At 39.8% G+C, this 17,892-nt stretch overlaps 1 protein-coding gene across 5 annotated transcripts in view; it reads left to right on the top strand.

The window, feature by feature from the left end:
- wnt5b (wingless-type MMTV integration site family, member 5b) overlaps nucleotides 1-14,896 on the top strand; it is a 344,662-nt gene extending 329,766 nt beyond the window's left edge. For all 5 annotated transcript variants that reach the window (XM_051920593.1, XM_051920587.1, XM_051920589.1 and 2 more), the window contains one exon: nucleotides 12,843-14,896. In XM_051920593.1, coding sequence (XP_051776553.1) covers nucleotides 12,843-13,301 — 459 coding nt within the window. In that variant the 3' untranslated portion in view covers nucleotides 13,302-14,896. The remainder of the gene's footprint in view (nucleotides 1-12,842) is intronic.
- The last annotated feature ends 2,996 nt before the right edge of the window (nucleotides 14,897-17,892 follow it).

Genomic DNA, 17,892 nt, shown 5'->3' with positions numbered 1-17,892 from the left:
TACATAATAATAATAATAATAATGCATTTTATTTATAGGGGCACTTTACATTAGCAGTAAATCTCAAAAGTGCAACATAAAAAGTTTAAACAAAGGCAAAGCAAGATAAAAACAGAGATAAAACAACAATAATTATAGCATTCTTGTTAATAAGCTTTCCTAAATGGAAAAGTCTTTAGCTGTTTTTTAAAACAGCCCACAATCTGCTGTGTTCTTGGGCTTTCTGGTAGGGCATTCCAGAGCTGTGGAGCAGCGGCTGCAAAGGCTCAGTCACCCATTGTATGAAGTTTGGTCACAGGGGGTCGAAGGCGGTAGGTATTTGTAAAACGGAGGTTTCTTGTAGTGGATTGTAATATAAGGAGTTCTTTAAGATATTGTGGAGCATTTCCATGGATACACTGGTGAGTAAACAAACAAGAGTTTGTATTTGATAGGGAGCCAATGAAGTGATCGATTGTGAAATGTGTTCATATTTCCACACCCTCATCAGGATTCTTGCATACATTTCACTTTGTGTGGTAGATCTTATTTTAACACTATGTATGTATGATCAGTTGTAAGTTTATTAAGTATGGAAACATTGTTTCGTCAGGGTAGAAAATATTCAAGAGGAAGTAGGAAACAGTGCTGATATTATCACTGTTGGGTATGGTACTCTGGTACTCTGGTACTCTGATCTTGATTGGATGGAAGAAAGAGAGTGCACTAAAGGCTGTGTCTCATTACACAACTCTTCCAGCAATTTTCAGTTGTAGTTTTCGTTTACAAAATCTTAGCGCGAGATGAGTGCAGCCGTGTAATGTGACATACCCAGCCACTCACTCCAACTAGTCAGCAACTTGCTCCTTCAGGTTTAGTTTTGTCTTTAGTCATCTGGATGGTCTTTGTGTGCATAAGAACTGACCTCGAATGGGCAGCGTGGTCCAGTAAAATGATCAGCAATCTGACATGCCCCTTGACTAGAAGTCATGTGATGTGACATCAGCTTAAGTGGCCGTGTTCACATTAAAACTAGAAACAAATATGATGTTTGGATGACTTGAGTGAACAAAATGACATATACAGTATAGTAGAAAGTTAATAAGTATGTATGTCCCGGAGATGTTTTGTGTGGTATGATAAGTGCATCCCAGACTGGATACAAAATTTTACATGATTAGCTTTAAGAATGAATGAGCAGGGCCTTTCCAAGGTGGAAGGAGGTGTTGGGGATGTCTGCTAGAGCTCCAGTATTAGTTAAAATTTAGAAAACAATGTGTTGCACTTTACTGAAAAACAAACACGATTTAATAAGGGTTGTAACCTGGGATGTACTTTTATGTTCTTTTCCATGTAAAGTGGGTTAAACCTTTTATTTAAATGGCAATTCATTTCCATTACATACATGTCACAATGATGGTTTAGATTTTTTTTTTTTTACTAAAAGTATGACTTTGTAAGAAGCTACTGAGGAAATAGTATTTCTATTTGTGTCGCCTTGAGGAGACAGTACTGAGACTGAATGAAAATGTTCATTACAAAAGCTTTTCATCTGTATGTGTGGTGTTCGGCTTCATTTAGAGCAACCAATCATCATCTTTACATGAAATATGTCTTGGCTCTAAGAAGATGGCTTGTAAAGGCATTAAATCGATGCCATGTGGAGAAAAAGTAAGCCGGAGGCTAGAATAAGTATCTTCCGCTATTATCTAGCATTTTCTGCCAGCCCGATTTTCAATAAAATTGAGGGCTGTCTGAAAAAAAAATGTAAAACATTGGCAACCCAACTCGTTCTACTAAAAGGAGACAAAATTCTTGCGATCAGGAAGTAAATCATTGAGAGTCTGATACCAATTCACACTTCCCTTTCTTTAATCTTTGTAGTTAAAGACCCCTGGTGCTGCTTCACACAGCCTCGCTCAGTCACACAAACCGTAACCCACATGGCTATGGCAGCTCCTGAGATTACAGGGTTAGGTTGCTGTCAATAATCCAGGCTAATCGTGCTAGGACTTTGATGGTTCAGCTAATAGCTGTTTCTGAAGTGGTTCTCGTGGTTAGCAGATCTGGGACACTTTGGTGATAATGGACCTCAAGGAAATTGAGCAAACAGAATAGCAGTCCATCTCTGAACACACAACTGTGATCTCTGTGATGCAGAAACAACATACTGTAGAATATGCTTTGTTTGCCTTGTAACTGTTACTTTGAACCAGGAGAAGGTGTCAAAATGGCATGACTTGGGGCTGTTCACTTGGGTTCTGCTATAGCATCACTCAAAATTTAATGCACAATTGCACTATAAAATAATAATAAAAACAATTTTTTATTGCATTTTCATTAAAATAGTTGCCAGAATGGTTGTACAGCCCCAGCAGATTAGCTGAAGACACAATACTTATATTTTGTAATGCAAGCCATTATAAAAAGCAGACATGTTTTGATCTCTCCTTACAGTATAACTGTACAGAATAGAAACCAAGCTGAGAAGACATGGAAGCCTTTTTAACAGTGAGTTAGTATTAATAATACGGAGCTAAATATTGAAGAAATAAGTGCTTAAGGTCTTTCATGGTGGAAATGCAGAAGCTCTGAGATATCTATCTTGTCACTGCTGTGTTCAAGTGCCTGATCATGCAAAAGTGGTGATGGGCCTGGAGCAACTATAAGAAATCTAGTGAGAGACTTACAAGGTGCAGATGAGTCCTGCTTGACTGCGAGTAAAGCAGCCTGCATTGGTGAGGTTGTTCATTTCAGAATTGCACCCTGTGCGCTTCTCCTGTTAATGCTATTCTTCTACCGCAAATAAAAATAGCAAACTCCTCACTGTTATTCCAGGATTCAGGATGGTCTACCACATGCAGCAAATAACCATGAAAAAGAAGTTCTAAATTTAGACCTTTGATTATCCACCCATTTTTCCCTTTTATCAAAATGGATGTAATGACAGAAATGTGCGGGCTTGTCAATAAACATGAAAAAGAAGGGCGAACAGAGAAATCCCAAAATATGTTAAAAGGCAGGAAAATGTTATCATGAACAGGGTCCAGATCTTTTAAACTCATCTTGAGATATTAGAATTAAGTATTTATGTAATTTTTAACATTGTACATTTCAAATAATACCACTTGTAAAAAAAAATTTCCTTAGTTCATATTCAACCAAATTCCAAAGTCTTGGATTTTCTGCTTCCGAAAGGATTGAAAATCTAACTCAGTGAACTTCATTATCTTGATCTTAATGCACTTTCATTTCATTCAGTTGCATTTCTTTAAATGTTACCCATACTGACAATTCCAAAAGAGGTGATGGTTTAGTAGTTTATTACATGCAATCCACATTATAGGTGGGATTACGTGAGGGGGAAGGGAACCACTTCCCCACCCAAACAGGAGTTATTTGTGTATGTTATAAATAGGAGTGGTGAGTTGGGGCAATCAGTGATTTTGCCGCCCCCTGCATACCTGCTTCTGATTGTCTCTCACTGTGTAAATATTTTGCTTCTGTCTTGAAAAAATATCTTTACATTGATGGATGATTACCAATCCAGACAATCTTTGCAATTGAGTGAATTTTCTATGAAACATCTCCAAATTTCCATTGTGATGCAAAGGACACATGTGGCCCACCAGTATATTAGTATTCCCTTTAAAGCTCAAATCTTTCACCTCTTATATGTAATGAACAGTGAAGCATTGCATCCATAGTGGCTACCACGATACAACACCCTAATACCTCTTATATGTGGAACATAAGTCCCGCTTATGATCAGCAGGATTTGAGAAGTAAGTGGTGTTTGATTTTTGTTCTTCATCAATAAATCTTATGCTGGTAAGCATTACGTTAAAAACCTGTCCTCCTTCAGCACTAAATTATGGATTTGGGATGGGAAAGTGGAACAATTTCACCCACACTACTATGTTTTCATTTAAAAATGCAGTCATTAGTCTCCATTGTTGACTTTCGTCCACACTACCCCAGGATTTTTAATCCCCGAAAACTGAGACCTTGAAAATGCTTTCCAGAGCTATATGCTTCTGAAAATGCCGGCTTGGCGTTGCAATGTGTATAAGTAAAACTGTACTCTTTTAAAATGCAGTCTCTAATTTCTTTGTGCTTATTACAAAGTTCTTCCCTGATTGTATCCTGCTCATTACAAAATCTCATTCCCTGATTGGTCACTCTTCACAGAAGAAAATCATATTTCCACATAGCGGACATAGAACGGTTGCTTTTCGTTTCACTTGTTGTGTTGCTCACTTGTCTAAACTGTGTTTTACAAAGTTTGAAAGCTGCACAGTTGTGCAAAAGGCTAATAATTTCCTTGTTGCTACATTTTTGTGATAAATCCCCTGATGGGCAGCATAGCTATCTCTTTAAGGAGTTCTCTGCTGATGCGAACATGCACAGTGTGGGCGAATGTCTATGTTACTTTAGTGTTTATGGAGAGAGTGTTCTTTCCTAAATGAACGTAGGAAATGTCATTAGGAGGTCTGAAAATGCTAGTGTGGTTGGAGATTGTTTTCATTTAAATGAAAACGTAGTAGTGTATAAGTAGCTTTGGAAGCATGAATTGCTTAAACTTTGCTTACAATGATTAATGAATCCATTTAAGTTAGAAATCTGTAGTGTATACAGGCATGCTCACTTTTTCTTAGTTTGGTTTTAGGTAATGAAAGGATGCCTTTTGCTTACAAGATTATACTGTATTTGTTAAAAAGCCAGTCAAAAATAAATCAACTCATGTTAATAATGGAAATCATCCAACTCTGATCTCTAATCATAAATAATCGCTGTATTGTTTTGTGAAGCATTCATTCATTCATTCATTATTTGAAGCTGTTGTAGCAGTGAAGGTCCAATCCTGGCAGCTTTACAGGCTATGCAGGAGCCAGTCTTAGATATTATGCCAGTCCATCACCGGACACCTCCATTTGTGCATATTCTATTTAACCATAAAGGGACCAACTTGGCGTCACCCATTAACTTAACTAGCTGCCAAATAAAACCGTGATTGATTGATCGATCTAAGGCTAGGCAGTGAGTGGATGCCAGCCCAGGTGCTGGTGAGACACCATTAAGCCCAGTGAGCAAAGCAATAATAAAGTAGGGGGTGGGGTGAGGTGGGGGGGATCTGTCCGGAGGGTGCTGCTTCTGCTGTAAACAAACCCCAGGATGTTGTTCTTTAATTAGATGCCATTGCAAGCTGAGACCTCTGTCAGAAGCAGTGGTGCGGTGAAAGAAAGGATGGTGTGGTATGTTAATAGATCCCCGTTGTAAAGAACAAAGACCACTCTGGCATTTATTGTTTCTACAGCCTCGCTGGCAGGTTTCAGGTAGGGCAACATTACTGGGTGTCAAAAGAGAAATACACAAGCCTGCACAAAGGTTTTTGTTCCAAGGGGCTGATGCAGAAATTGCGGCCTTCATTTTACTAATCAGGAAAGCAGACTCTCTTTGGGCCAGTTGTAAAAAAGTGCGGTTTTCTCAAGTTTTTTTTTTTTATGTGATAAACCATTTACTGGCAGGGCCTCACATTTGTTTAGACAGTCACTCATTTAGAAGCCTTATGGGCAACAGACTGAAGGAAGATGTAGAAGACAGGTCTGTGGACCCCACTTGATGGTTTCAGAGACGGCCTTCCAACCCTAATCAGTGGGGATGCTATGTGGTCGCTGATTGAGCAGCTTCTTAATCAGAGGTTGGCTCCTGCAGTTTGCTGTAATCACGTTTCCATTTTCTGCAGTTAGACTGGTTGATTATAAATTATGAAAACTTGGATCACTGAAAATTAATCACTTAAAGATTACTCTGTTTTCTGATGCCACTTTTTCCATTATATTGTAGCAAAGTGGTAGAACCTATTTCGACATACTGGGTTTAGTGCTGGCTACAATTCTAAAAATACCCACCAGTGCTACAACAATGAACTGAACTGAGGTCCGAGTGTTGATTATATTCTACACTCGTAATCGATAAAGTCCCAATTTATTTTCAGATTAGCACACTTTCCAATGAGGCTGCTACAGAGCTGCTTTCAAGTCTGATACACATAGCTTAACTTTAATCAATATATGATATAATTAATGAAGTATGTACTTTTTACAAGATATTAGTAAAAAAAAATATAGTGCCTTTTAGAGTAACCATTAGAGTATAGTAGGAAAATTTTTTATCCATTTATGCATTTTCAGGGCATTGAAGCCAATCCTGGCAGCCACAGGTTCAAGGAAAGAGAATGCAGAATAGAGAATAAGACATAATGATACAAATGAAAAGAAATGCTGCACCGGGCTCACATTTGGTTGAATAACAAGATAGAAACTGTTTGTCAGAATTGCCCTAATAAATTAAAAGAAATATTTAATGACAGTTGTAGTGGCCACAAGGGGAACCGTATTACAAGGGCACATTTGGAGGTCTGTCATCCGAAACAACTAGAAATCCATCTTGGTTTCTACTGCCACCTATTTGACAGTCTCATCTGCTTACATGAGGAGCAGACTTTGTGCTCTATGGGAAGAATAAAAATGATGGCATAAGCTTTTAAATGGCTTATCTTTTTAGGGCAGAGGGAGGTTCTTTTATTAAGGAAAAAAAGGGTTTAGTCAAAGCACTAACAGAATGAAGTAAAGTAAAGTAGCACCTGCTCCATGTCTGCATACCTCTGGGCCAATGGTTTGGTGGTCTGTTTACAGTCCAGTGAGAGACTCTTGCTTCAGATTCTTCCTGATTTAAAGTTGTCATTTGAATTGCACTATAGCCGACAAGGTGATGCTGTACACCACTTCCTTCCTCCATAATTCTCGAATATTTAAAACATTTCTTTTCTGTTTGGGTCAGTATTGAAAGTTTTGGCCTCCGAAATGCATGTGTGCTGTTGTTGGAAATATGTATAATGGCTGTTCAAACGGCTCAATGGGCGCCTCTCCTGGGATTACAATTAGTTTCATCTGCGCTGAATAAAGAGACACTGGGGAGGAGGAGCAGGCCAGTTAAGCTGTCTGCTGCTGATTTACATTCTATTTTCTTGAATGTTTACAGTTTTGTGTTTTTTCTCCCGCTGATGATATGCTTTGACTCAAAGGTCAGCGATGGGGGTGGAGTGGGACTGGTTGGCAGGTATGGAATTAGCAGAACTAGAAAGTACAGAACTTCAATTTCTGTTTCTTACTGTCCAGAAGGGGTCAGTCTTGTTTTATGAATCTGTTTATTTCTTTCTTAGATGAATGCCATATTTACCCACAAATATTCCATCCAAGAAAATTAGAGCAGAGAGTCCGGCACACAGGTTTTCTCATCAGACAACAGTTCCTACTATATTATATTACGTTGTTTCTGTTTTGTGGTGAAGGAAACGTAGATGTAAGAGATAAAACACAATAACATAATTTGAATTCTAAACATTAATGTACACAGCATGGTGGGGCAGTGGTCAGTGATGCCGCCACCCTTTTCTGAGGCCTTGACTTCAGTTCCCTGCTTGATCACAGTGTGTGTGCTGTTTGCATGTTCTCCCTATCCCCAGAAACATGCATGTTCAGTGAAGTGTTCACTCCGTGTCAGGTGTATGCATAAGTGTGCCCTCCTGCACAGAGCTGCTCTCCAACAATGCTATCCCCATGACCCTGAACTGGATTGCGAGGGTTTAGTAATGGATAGGTGGATAATTGTCATACAATGGTGGGCCATTCAGACCTTCAAATAGCAGACGGCTTCTGCTGCTAGACTGGGACATCTGGCCTCTTTCCTCATCAGAACTTCTTTTCTGATTGTTCAGCAGAAAGAATGCATTCCCATCCCCCTTTCAGACACATCCCAGATTAGTCCTGGTGCTCATTTCCTAAACATCTTGCGGTATTTTTAAGCAACTCAATCAGTCACTTTATTTTATAGGGCTGCTTTCATGGTGACCTCTGTCACCTAGTGCCCAACAGGAAACAATAAATTGCAGTAGAGTAAATTTTACAACAGAAATGTAAATCTAAATTTAGCATTGCCAGATGGGCTGTGTCAATAGCCGAAGTGTGAAATAGTAAAAGCAGGTCCAGCATTGTGTAAGAAATTATCATTAACAAATGAAATGCTTATTAAAAAAGAAGTAATTAAGACAGCACTGTTAATAGCTGACTATTACATAACTGCTTCTTGTAACAGTGTATTCTTTTGCTGTTGGTTAACATTTTGCACATTAATATGTTCAAAAATTTACATTTGTAATTCTTTGTATTGGGCTGAACTGGATGATAGGGTTGGAGAATGGAAGGATACACTATGGGGTATAGCGTGACAGGAGTGCGCCCCCTGCTGTCTCCACACACCAGGAGTAATGCAAAATAAATCCAAAGTGTATCAAAAGAATTGTTTATTTAAACTGAGAAATACACAAGGGAAATAATCACAGGGACATTAACAAGAAATGCACGAAACAAGTAACATATGCTGCTCCATTGGGCTTTCCTAACCAGATTGACAGCCCCGGGCTGTTTGCTGGGGTGATTTCTAAACTCAAGCCTGTCACCAGAAAGCTTTCACACAACACACCTTTCAACTGAGGACTGCTGAAGGTGGCCTTTCAGTCATCTTGGGGATCAAGTGTGCTGTTTCCACGTAGAGTCTGGTGCCCCCTGGGGGACTACACTGTGTGCCCTGAGCAGCATTATTATGGCACAGGTGGGCAGGCATTCTGGGTTGCATATTAGGGGCTCACTTATCTACAGTAGGATAATCGTGCTGCCCCCTAATTCAGTGTGTCTTCTTGTATAGCACTATTTACTGAGTGTGGACTTAGAGTGCTGTAACAAGTTCACAGATAAAATACAATTATTAAGTACTTAACAGACATTTTAACAGAAAATGACGCTATGTGCAGCATGCTATGCTATGACAGGCATATTGTAACTTATAAATATGTTCAATTCTACTCACTTTACACCTAGAAAATACTGTAGTGTGTGACCGGGGCCCTTGCCTGGCCGGGACGCCTCCACGCTGAGAGGACCAGGGAGCAAGCATGGCCAGTACATTACCTCCCCCGGGACGCTAGATGGCAGCCCCCCTGGGTTGCAGCAGTGCCTTGGACTCCCGCAGGGCTTCATGGGAGTTGGAGTTTAGTGCAGCCCTTTTGGGATCCACAGGTACCGTTAGGGGTTGCTGCAGCTGGGACTCCTGAGCCCATATGGGCAGCGTATTCGCCACACCCAGAAGTGCAGCCGGAACTCGGCAGTCAACCTGGAGCACTTCTGGGTGGACTAAAAAACGGCCCAGCAACCACCACTCAAAAGCCAGAGTTGGGAGGAGGAGGACTGGAGGAAGAATAAGAGACAAAAAGTGTTGTGTGGAATTGTGCTTGTGGGGACTGTGTTGTGCCTGTGGGAGCGGGGAAGGCGTTGCCCACAGGTGAAGAAATAGAAATTAAACATTTATTTATTTTATCAGTGTGTCTCCTGAGTATCTATCTATCTATCTATCTATCTATCTATCTATCTATCTATCTATCTATCTATCTATCTATCTATCTATCTATCTATCTATCTATCTATCTATCTATCATGCAAACAATAAAGATGCAGACTTGTTTAAGCACACATTAAATCAGTTCCAAATGGATTAACATAAATGGAACCTAAAAGTATCCATCCCATAATATTATCATTGAACTAAGGTTAAGGCCCCTTCCTTTAGTGTGAGTTTTGTTGACCACTAGTGTTCTTAGGGGAATATTGCAGTCTTCCTCCAAGGATGTCACAACCTCCATCTCTATCTCTCTCTCACCACCCGGATTTTCCACAGAGGTTTTCATTCCTTTTAATGCCCACTATGCACAGTTGCATGCAGGTGAACTCTGTTATTGCAGTCTCTTTTGTTTCTGAACCCCTTGATGGGCCTTTTCTCTAGTCCTTATCTATTCTGGTGGTAGTTCTCTGTCCTTGTCATAGTCAGTATGGCAATAAATCAACTGAAAATGACAGCTGAAGAGCAGGTCATCAGCACTGAATGGTTGCTGTTGGTCAGGATTCCCACGTGATAGTTGGTCAATTAACATCTTCTCCCTCATGCTAACCACTCCCTGTCACTCTGTCTCAAAAGATTAGAGTTTTAATGTTTACATTGTCAGGACTTTTTTAAATTCAACTGAACTGAGAAAGTGAGCATGGATAGTGAATGGATGGTGATATTGTTTGTTAGTTTTATAAAAAAAAAAAAAAAAAAGGTTTTAATTTGAGCAACGACTATAAATTCCTATCAATACATTTCTAGAGGAATTGATTGTGAAACTGTGAAATTTTGCCTAACATTTGTTTAGTTTCCTTTTTTATTTACTCTGCACAGGTGCCAGAACTGTGTGAACTTAAGTAACATTAACTAGACAAAAGACTCAGTTGTTTTAGTTTATAGTTTGCAAGGTCAGCTGTTAAAAATCACACAGTATTTATTATCTTGTGTAGGCAGTCTAATCAGACACAGTAGGGCAACATAGCAGTTCTATGGTTAGTGTTGCTGCCCCACAGATCTGTCATCCTGGGTTTGAGTCCCACTTCCAGCTGCCATTTGAGTGGAGTCAGCATGTTCTCCCCATGTGTGAGTTTTCAGCGGATGCTCTAGTTTTCCTCCCACACAGGCATATTAGGTTGATTTGAGAATCTAATTGCTCCCGTGTGAGTGTGAGTAGGACCTGTGATGGACTGGGCACCCCTTTCAACGCTGCCTATGCTTGATGCTGCGAGGATACACGCTGGCTCTGTTTGAGGTACTGTTTAAGTAAACAGATTTGGCTACACACTGGGATCCTTAATTTGTTTTGTTTTGCAGAAACTGGAAACTTTCTTTTCTTTTTTTTTTAATTTTATTGATTTTATTGTAATCATTCCATACAAATAGATCAATTTTTACAAAAAAAAAACAGGATTGAAAACAAATCCATCCCCACCCCTGAGAAAGAGAGCATGCCCAACGGACTAAACTTAAAAATAGTAAAAATAAATAAACTGAAGAGTTTAATAGGCGGATACAGATAAATGGAGAAGAAAAAGAAATGGGAAGAGAATCTACTTCCTCAGCGCTTTAACTGGAAAATTTATTAAAGACTTTTACAGACATTATAGATGTAATAGCAAATGTTTGATTTTTTTGTTTATGGAAATCATTTAGAAAGTTAAATGAGTTTAGACTGTCAAATTAGGGTTAGCAATTATATTGTCTTAACAGCTATGGTATGATTTAAACCTTTTCAAGTATACTCCTTTTTCAGTAATAGATCAATAAGGACATTTTCCATGTAAAGAAAAATGAAGAAAAGTTGTGGGGTCCTTCTAATCACAGCACACATTCTGCTGATCTAGTCAATTACCTCAATGAGCTCTCCGAGATGGATGATTCTTTTGAAGTGGCTAAGCAGCTCACTTCTGCCCCCACTGCTTATCACTACTCTAGTGTGGTCCTTCCATCCACACATGTCCTGAACCTTCTCAATTTAGTTTCAGATTTCTGGAGTGCCTGGGCCTATTCCACCATATGCTACCTTTAAAAACATTGGCTGCCTATGGCGCCTTAGTCTTGTAAAAAATATTTTATTCACCTTTCTTTCCGAGGTACCTTTTTTAACCTTGTCACAGCAGCAGTTGCAGCTGCTACGGGTGGTGTAGAGGAACAAGGCAGGATTCAGATTTTCGTATGATCATCAAATTTTGAGTACATGTAAGTGAAAATCATTTTGCACCAGAGACATGCAGGAGATGATGAACCCTACAGTTGTATCATTTGAAGTCTTGTACTCCTGGCAGAGTCACCCATGCTGAACAGCTTTACCATGGATAGGAAGTGATACAACATGTAGGCCTTCATCTGCACACCAGGTAGAAGATGACATTCATTATTTCAACAGCTCTCATGCCAGAAGAAGGCTAGAACAGGATGGTGATCTCCAGTCATAGTGGCTCCCAATCCTTCAGATCTGTGTCAGTACAGTTTCAGTATTGGGTGCCACGTGCATTCGGGTTCACCATGTTAAGAGATTTCACATGCAGTTGCTCCTTGTTTGTGTTTCAAGTGACTGCAGATGATGTTGGTTTGTAATACATTGTACATTTTGCAGCATTCTTGCACACAGACTTTGGAAATGAAATTGCAAAAGAGAGATTCATTTTATCATTTTCGTTTTTAATTTCCTTTATTGCAGAAAAATTCCTCCCATATAAAAGAAAGCAAAAGTTGGAGTTTGTTATCTGTCCTCTATTCTGATCTTTCCATTACAGTCATGTCAGCCAATCACAGACCCCATATTAGGTCACTTTAGAGAGAGACACTAATCAGAGTACCATGTGCATCTTTGGAATATCAGTGTAAACCAGAGAATGTGCTGAAAACCCATGTCAGTATGTGCAGAACGTGCAAACTTCAAGCATACACTGAGTGCCCCTGGGGTGCAACTGTGAGGCAGTAGCTCTCCAGCACCTCAGTGCCACTTACATTAGAAACAAGAAATGGAATGCTTTGTTTTAGATGACAAGCGCAACTTGGGTGTACAACATCAATAATTTCATCATTTAATTAAACTACTAGTGGTGCATGATAGAATCAGTTTGAATTATAAAACCAACATCGTAGGTGGCTTTCACCATGAAATTAGCAAGCAGATTCAGATTGCTTGGTATTGCTGTAAATTACCAGGCCAACATAATTTCCAAATGATGTGCCCACATGTTTCACTGTTTCTAATTTTCTTATAATTTAAAATAAATGGCCTAAAAGCTAGCAGTTTGGAAACCGATAGCACACTTAAATCGTGCCATTTGTTCTACATCTTTTATTAAATTTTGATTGGAAGAGTTCATAATTTCAAGTCTGTCTCTTTTTTATTTCAGGCTGTCCAAAAACTCGCAGATGTGGCCTGCAAATGTCACGGAGTGTCCGGTTCCTGCAGTCTCAAGACATGCTGGCTGCAATTGGCTGACTTCCGGAAGGTAGGAGAATTCCTCAAGGAGAAGTATGACAGTGCAGCTGCCATGAAGATCAATCGCAAAGGCAAGCTGGAGCTGGTCAACACTCGCTTCAATCCTCCCAGCTCCGAAGACTTGGTGTATATCGATCAAAGTCCAGACTACTGCCTGCGGAACGAGACCACTGGTTCCCTGGGCACACAGGGACGTCTCTGCAATAAGACATCTGAGGGGATGGACGGCTGTGAACTCATGTGCTGTGGCCGGGGTTATGACCAGTTCAAGGCCTACCAGTATGAGCGCTGTAATTGCAAGTTCCACTGGTGTTGCTATGTGAAGTGTAAGCGGTGCTCAGAAATGGTGGACCAGTTTGTCTGTAAATAGGACTGAGAGACCGTGGCAAAGAAGAAAACATTTACTTAAATAAATGGAAGATAATTTATAACTTTTTTATTAAAAAATGGAAAATGGATAAAAAAGAGGTTTCCTTTTAAGGAAGGGTCCTGTACCTTTTCCAGTTAATACATGCCTGTGTGTAACAACTGACTGGTTGTGACATTTCTTGAAGTTAAAAAATAAGATACCCCAACAAGTCACACTTCTGGTTCTGTGTGTCAGACAGTCCGTCCATTTCCCCTTTTTTTCTGAATAAGACGTTCCTGAATGTTACATCGGCTGTTCATTTGAAGTCTCCTTCGTCACAGACGGGAATATTTCTTCAACAATCAAAAGAACAATTCAAGTGAGGAAGCAGTCAGAAAGGGTGATGTTTGCATGAACTGTCCTTTGCCGTCCAGTATTACCTAAGGTTTACACCATTTGATGAAGTGTATCATTACTGATCTGGCACTGGTGGCTCCCTCCATTTTCTGGTACTATATTTTTCTGCAGAGTTTTTATATAATAAATGCTGTCCGTGTGACTGGAATACATCATCTTGCTTCATGAGTGTGAATAGAAATCCAACGTATTTATTCCTTTCACAATTAAATCCACATAAAAGAAATTCATTTGCAGGGGAGTCAGCACCTATTGATGAAGGCAATGGTTATTCTATTGAAATGGACTGAGAGAAACCCACAAGAACAACCCTTCCAAAAAGCTCTTAGAAAAAAAAATTCTCTCATGGACCCTGAAATGAGATGCAGTTGAAAATAGAGATAACTTCAGTTGTGAATGCGTCCAGCGTGACACCAGAGGAAACGTTCGAGGGAATGAATACAAATTCTGCTGAACACAGGATTACCAGGGGATTTGGCGAAAATGTTTTACTCAGAAGAGGACAACTATCGCAACAGAGGTAGATTTGATTGATACGAAAAGCAAAGAGGAAACAAAAAATAGAAAAACTTGTACTGCAACCATAAAATTAGCAGGGAAAAGTGCCTTATCCAGATTGACTGACCTTCACAGGGAACACAAACAAGATCCATTCATATTTCCTAAGAATTTGGTGTATCTTGTTATGGAAATCTACAAAAAAACATGTATAAAATTGTGAGTATTTTCCTTAAGATGATGTGTTGAGGCCATGTTTAGGGGTTACAATGGACTTCATGCTTTGTTTAAAATCCACTTTAATAACCTGGATGTCCCCAGTGTGTTGGACAGAGAAAAGAACTTGAACACTCAAGTGTTCCTCTTCCTTCCAATAAAATCGTGAATGTCGGTTGGCATGTACAGTAGATCTGTGGAATTTAAGTTCAACAAGGGTAACATTAGGACCCTTTCTACTGTTGTGTTTAAACAATGTGAGTAAACAACTCTGGAAACATCTTACCTCTTACCCCTATGAAAAATAATTATTGTACTACCAAATGCTTTTATTTGAAATTGTAATGTCTTCTGATAGTAAAAATCAAGCAAATGTATTTAAACCAAAATTGCAATAACTGGATGCCTAGTTCATATTTTTGTATTACCACTTATCAATTTATTAATAAGATACGAATATTAAAGTTTAGGACTATATTTGTCAAGTTTGGCTTTGAAATGCTGCTTGGAAAATTCAGAACTATTTTATTAATTCTGTCAGATTAAAGGCACGTGTCTCGATTTCTCCGGATGTGTTCCATAGAAGGCACAACAGTGATGCGCTGTCTGTGGCTCGGTGTCATGTAATCATGTCATGTCCCATGGGTGAGTTAGATTTATGTATATAAGCAGCTCCCCTCTCCTCCCCTCTGTATATTCCAATGGTGATGTGACATATCCACTTTGTGTTTGCTTGTGTGGCCTTAGCACACTTTCAAAAGCAATGCCAGGCGGCTAATGGAAGTTCACTCAGTTGAATGTTTAGCTCTGACACATTTACTCAAGAGAAAGACACACAGAAAGCAAAGGGATCAAATGAAAACCTGGGGGCTCTAAAGAGAGCATAGTGGCCCGTCCCACTGTATAAAGTGCGCCGTCTCACTTACCTGCTCTCAGCATCACATTTTCCCTTTCCACAGCTTTTTCTATCCTCAGTTCATAAAGTAGTTGTATGACTGATCTTGTAAATCTGCAAACATGCATTTATAGCGCCCCCTACTGTGGTGTTTGCTACAGTTCAGCCCTCCCGTCTGTGTGTGATCTCCGAGCTGCCTCTTGGGGTGTACCATCTGTGTTCATTGAGAGGCACAATGGAACTGCAAAGAAAGATCACCTGCATGTAGGGGGCCATAGATAACATAGCTGACAAAGTATATAATGAGGGCACAACAAGCTGGATTTACAAGCCTGTCAGTTGTAATCCTTTGCATTCTACAGCTAATCCTGCAGATCCGCTTTTATTAACCAGGTGTGCCAATATTGATGTGTACAGGGAATGATCGGTGGGAAACAAGAGCCACCAATTTGACACGCTCAAATGATCATCAGCTAATGGCTCTCAGGACTTGTTACAATGTTTGTTGTACTGCTTTGTGTCAGACGGCATAATGCACTGAGCTGTACCGTCTTTTGTGATCTGCAATCAGGAGTAAGGTGGTGAGAAAGCTATGCTACTCTGGGTTTTGCTTGAATCAGTAGAAGGATTGGGAGAGCATGGGGGATCATGAGGTTGCTGGAAAGAGGTGTGTGCCGCTCCCGATATCTATGCAAAAGGACGAAGGTCCAAGTCTTTAGAGTCCTGGTGCTTCCGGTCTTGGTATATGGTTGCCAGACATGGACGCTATCCAGTTACCTGAGATGAAGACTGGACTCCTTTGGTACTGTGTCTCTTGGGAAACTCCTTGGGTACCGTTGGTTTGACTTTGTGTCGAATGAACGGTTGCTCATGGAGTCCCGAATGAGGCACATTACCTGTATTGTGAAAGAGCGTCAGTTACTGCACTATGGCCATGTGGCGCGTTTCCCAGAGGGTGATTCAGCTCGTAAGATCCTCATTGTTGGGGACCCGAGTGGCTGAACCAGGCCAAGGGATCACCCACATAACACCTGGCTGCAGCAGATAGAGGGTCATTTCCGTTGGGTGGGACTGGACCACGTGTCTGCCTGGAGGGTTGCCAACCGGGATCCCGAGTTGTTCCATTGTGTGGTGTGTGCGACAACGTGCTGTACCAGTGCATGCTCCCCAACTTGACTTGACTTGATTAGTATTTATTTAATTAGAAAGGTCCTAGCGTGTTATGCAGTATCTTTCTCTTCCACTTAACTTGGACATGGTGTATAAGGATTCAGTAGCAATTTGGCTTTCTTGTAACCTGAACTACCTTTGTAACCAAAAACATTTTAAAGAAGGAAATGAAAAAAGAAGCACATACTGCCTGATGAGTATTTACTTGCTTTGTACTTTGAGTTTCTTTCCAACTCATTAACATAAAATATTATTATTAATCATAATAATAATAAATATTTTGATTTTGTTGGTGCCATTATTTGTATGTGCATGGTTTTCCGAGGCAGTTGAAGAGAATGGATAAGCTTTACATCTCATGCATTTACTTCTTGAGCCAACTGCTTATTACATTTTTGATATCTATACTAATAAAAGGCAAAGCCCTCACTGACTGACTCATCACTAATTCTCCAACTTCCCGTGTAGGTAGAAGGCTGAAATTTGGCAGGTTCATTCCTTACAGCTTACTTACAAAAATTAGGCAGGTTTCATTTTGAAATTCCACGTGTAATGGTCATAACTGGAACCTGTTTTTTGTCCATATACTCTAATGGAGGAGGCGGAGTCACGTATCGCGTCATCACGCCTCCTACGTAATCACTTGAACTAAAAACAAGGAAGAGATTTACAGCACGAGTCAAACTTGGGAACGAAGGTAAATGACGTTAATTTTTGAGTGTCTTTTAATACTGTGTAAGCATACATATTAACACATGTGCAATTAAACGTGTGCATTTACGGGGTGATTTCTCAGGCTTAAAAGCTCGCCTTTTCTCAAACGTGTGAACAAAGGTAAATGACGTTAATTTTTGAGTGTCTTTTAATTCCGTGTAAGCATACATATTAACACGTGCAATTAAATGTGAGCATTTACAGGGTGATTTCTCAGGCTTAAAAGCTCGCCTTTTATTAAAAAGGTAAATGCTAACTGTTTTCATTCTGAAGGGCACAAACCACGTTGGATTTTGTAATGATAGTTGATTAGTAAGGTCTATTAAGGGATACTTACAGAATGATTAGTAATGCCTGTGAATGCCGATGCAAGTAGGAGAATGGGTGTGAACTAAAGAACGATTAGTAACTTGTACAGTAAATGTCTCTAAAGTCTGTCTATTAAAAAGTTATTATATCTTTCAATCCTGTGTACTGATTAAACTACGAACCTAACAAGATCACTACATGGTGTCAGAAGTGGCGGATTGGAAGAGGAATCTGAAGAAGAGGTTCAGCTTTTGAACGAGTCGCGTGTCTGTGAGTAACCCGAAAACATGATCAGAAAGCGCTAAGACGTTCTAGCAAAAGAGAAAAAAAAATATGTTAGGATTACAGCCCCCACCAAATCTCCAGTTAAAGGGAAATGTAGCTGAAAATTGG

This window comes from Erpetoichthys calabaricus, chromosome 1, assembly GCF_900747795.2.
Source record: "Erpetoichthys calabaricus chromosome 1, fErpCal1.3, whole genome shotgun sequence".
Classification (NCBI taxonomy): domain Eukaryota; kingdom Metazoa; phylum Chordata; class Cladistia; order Polypteriformes; family Polypteridae; genus Erpetoichthys; species Erpetoichthys calabaricus.
Note: the sequence above shows the minus strand (reverse complement) of the source record. Positions and strands in the feature narration are given on the sequence as shown.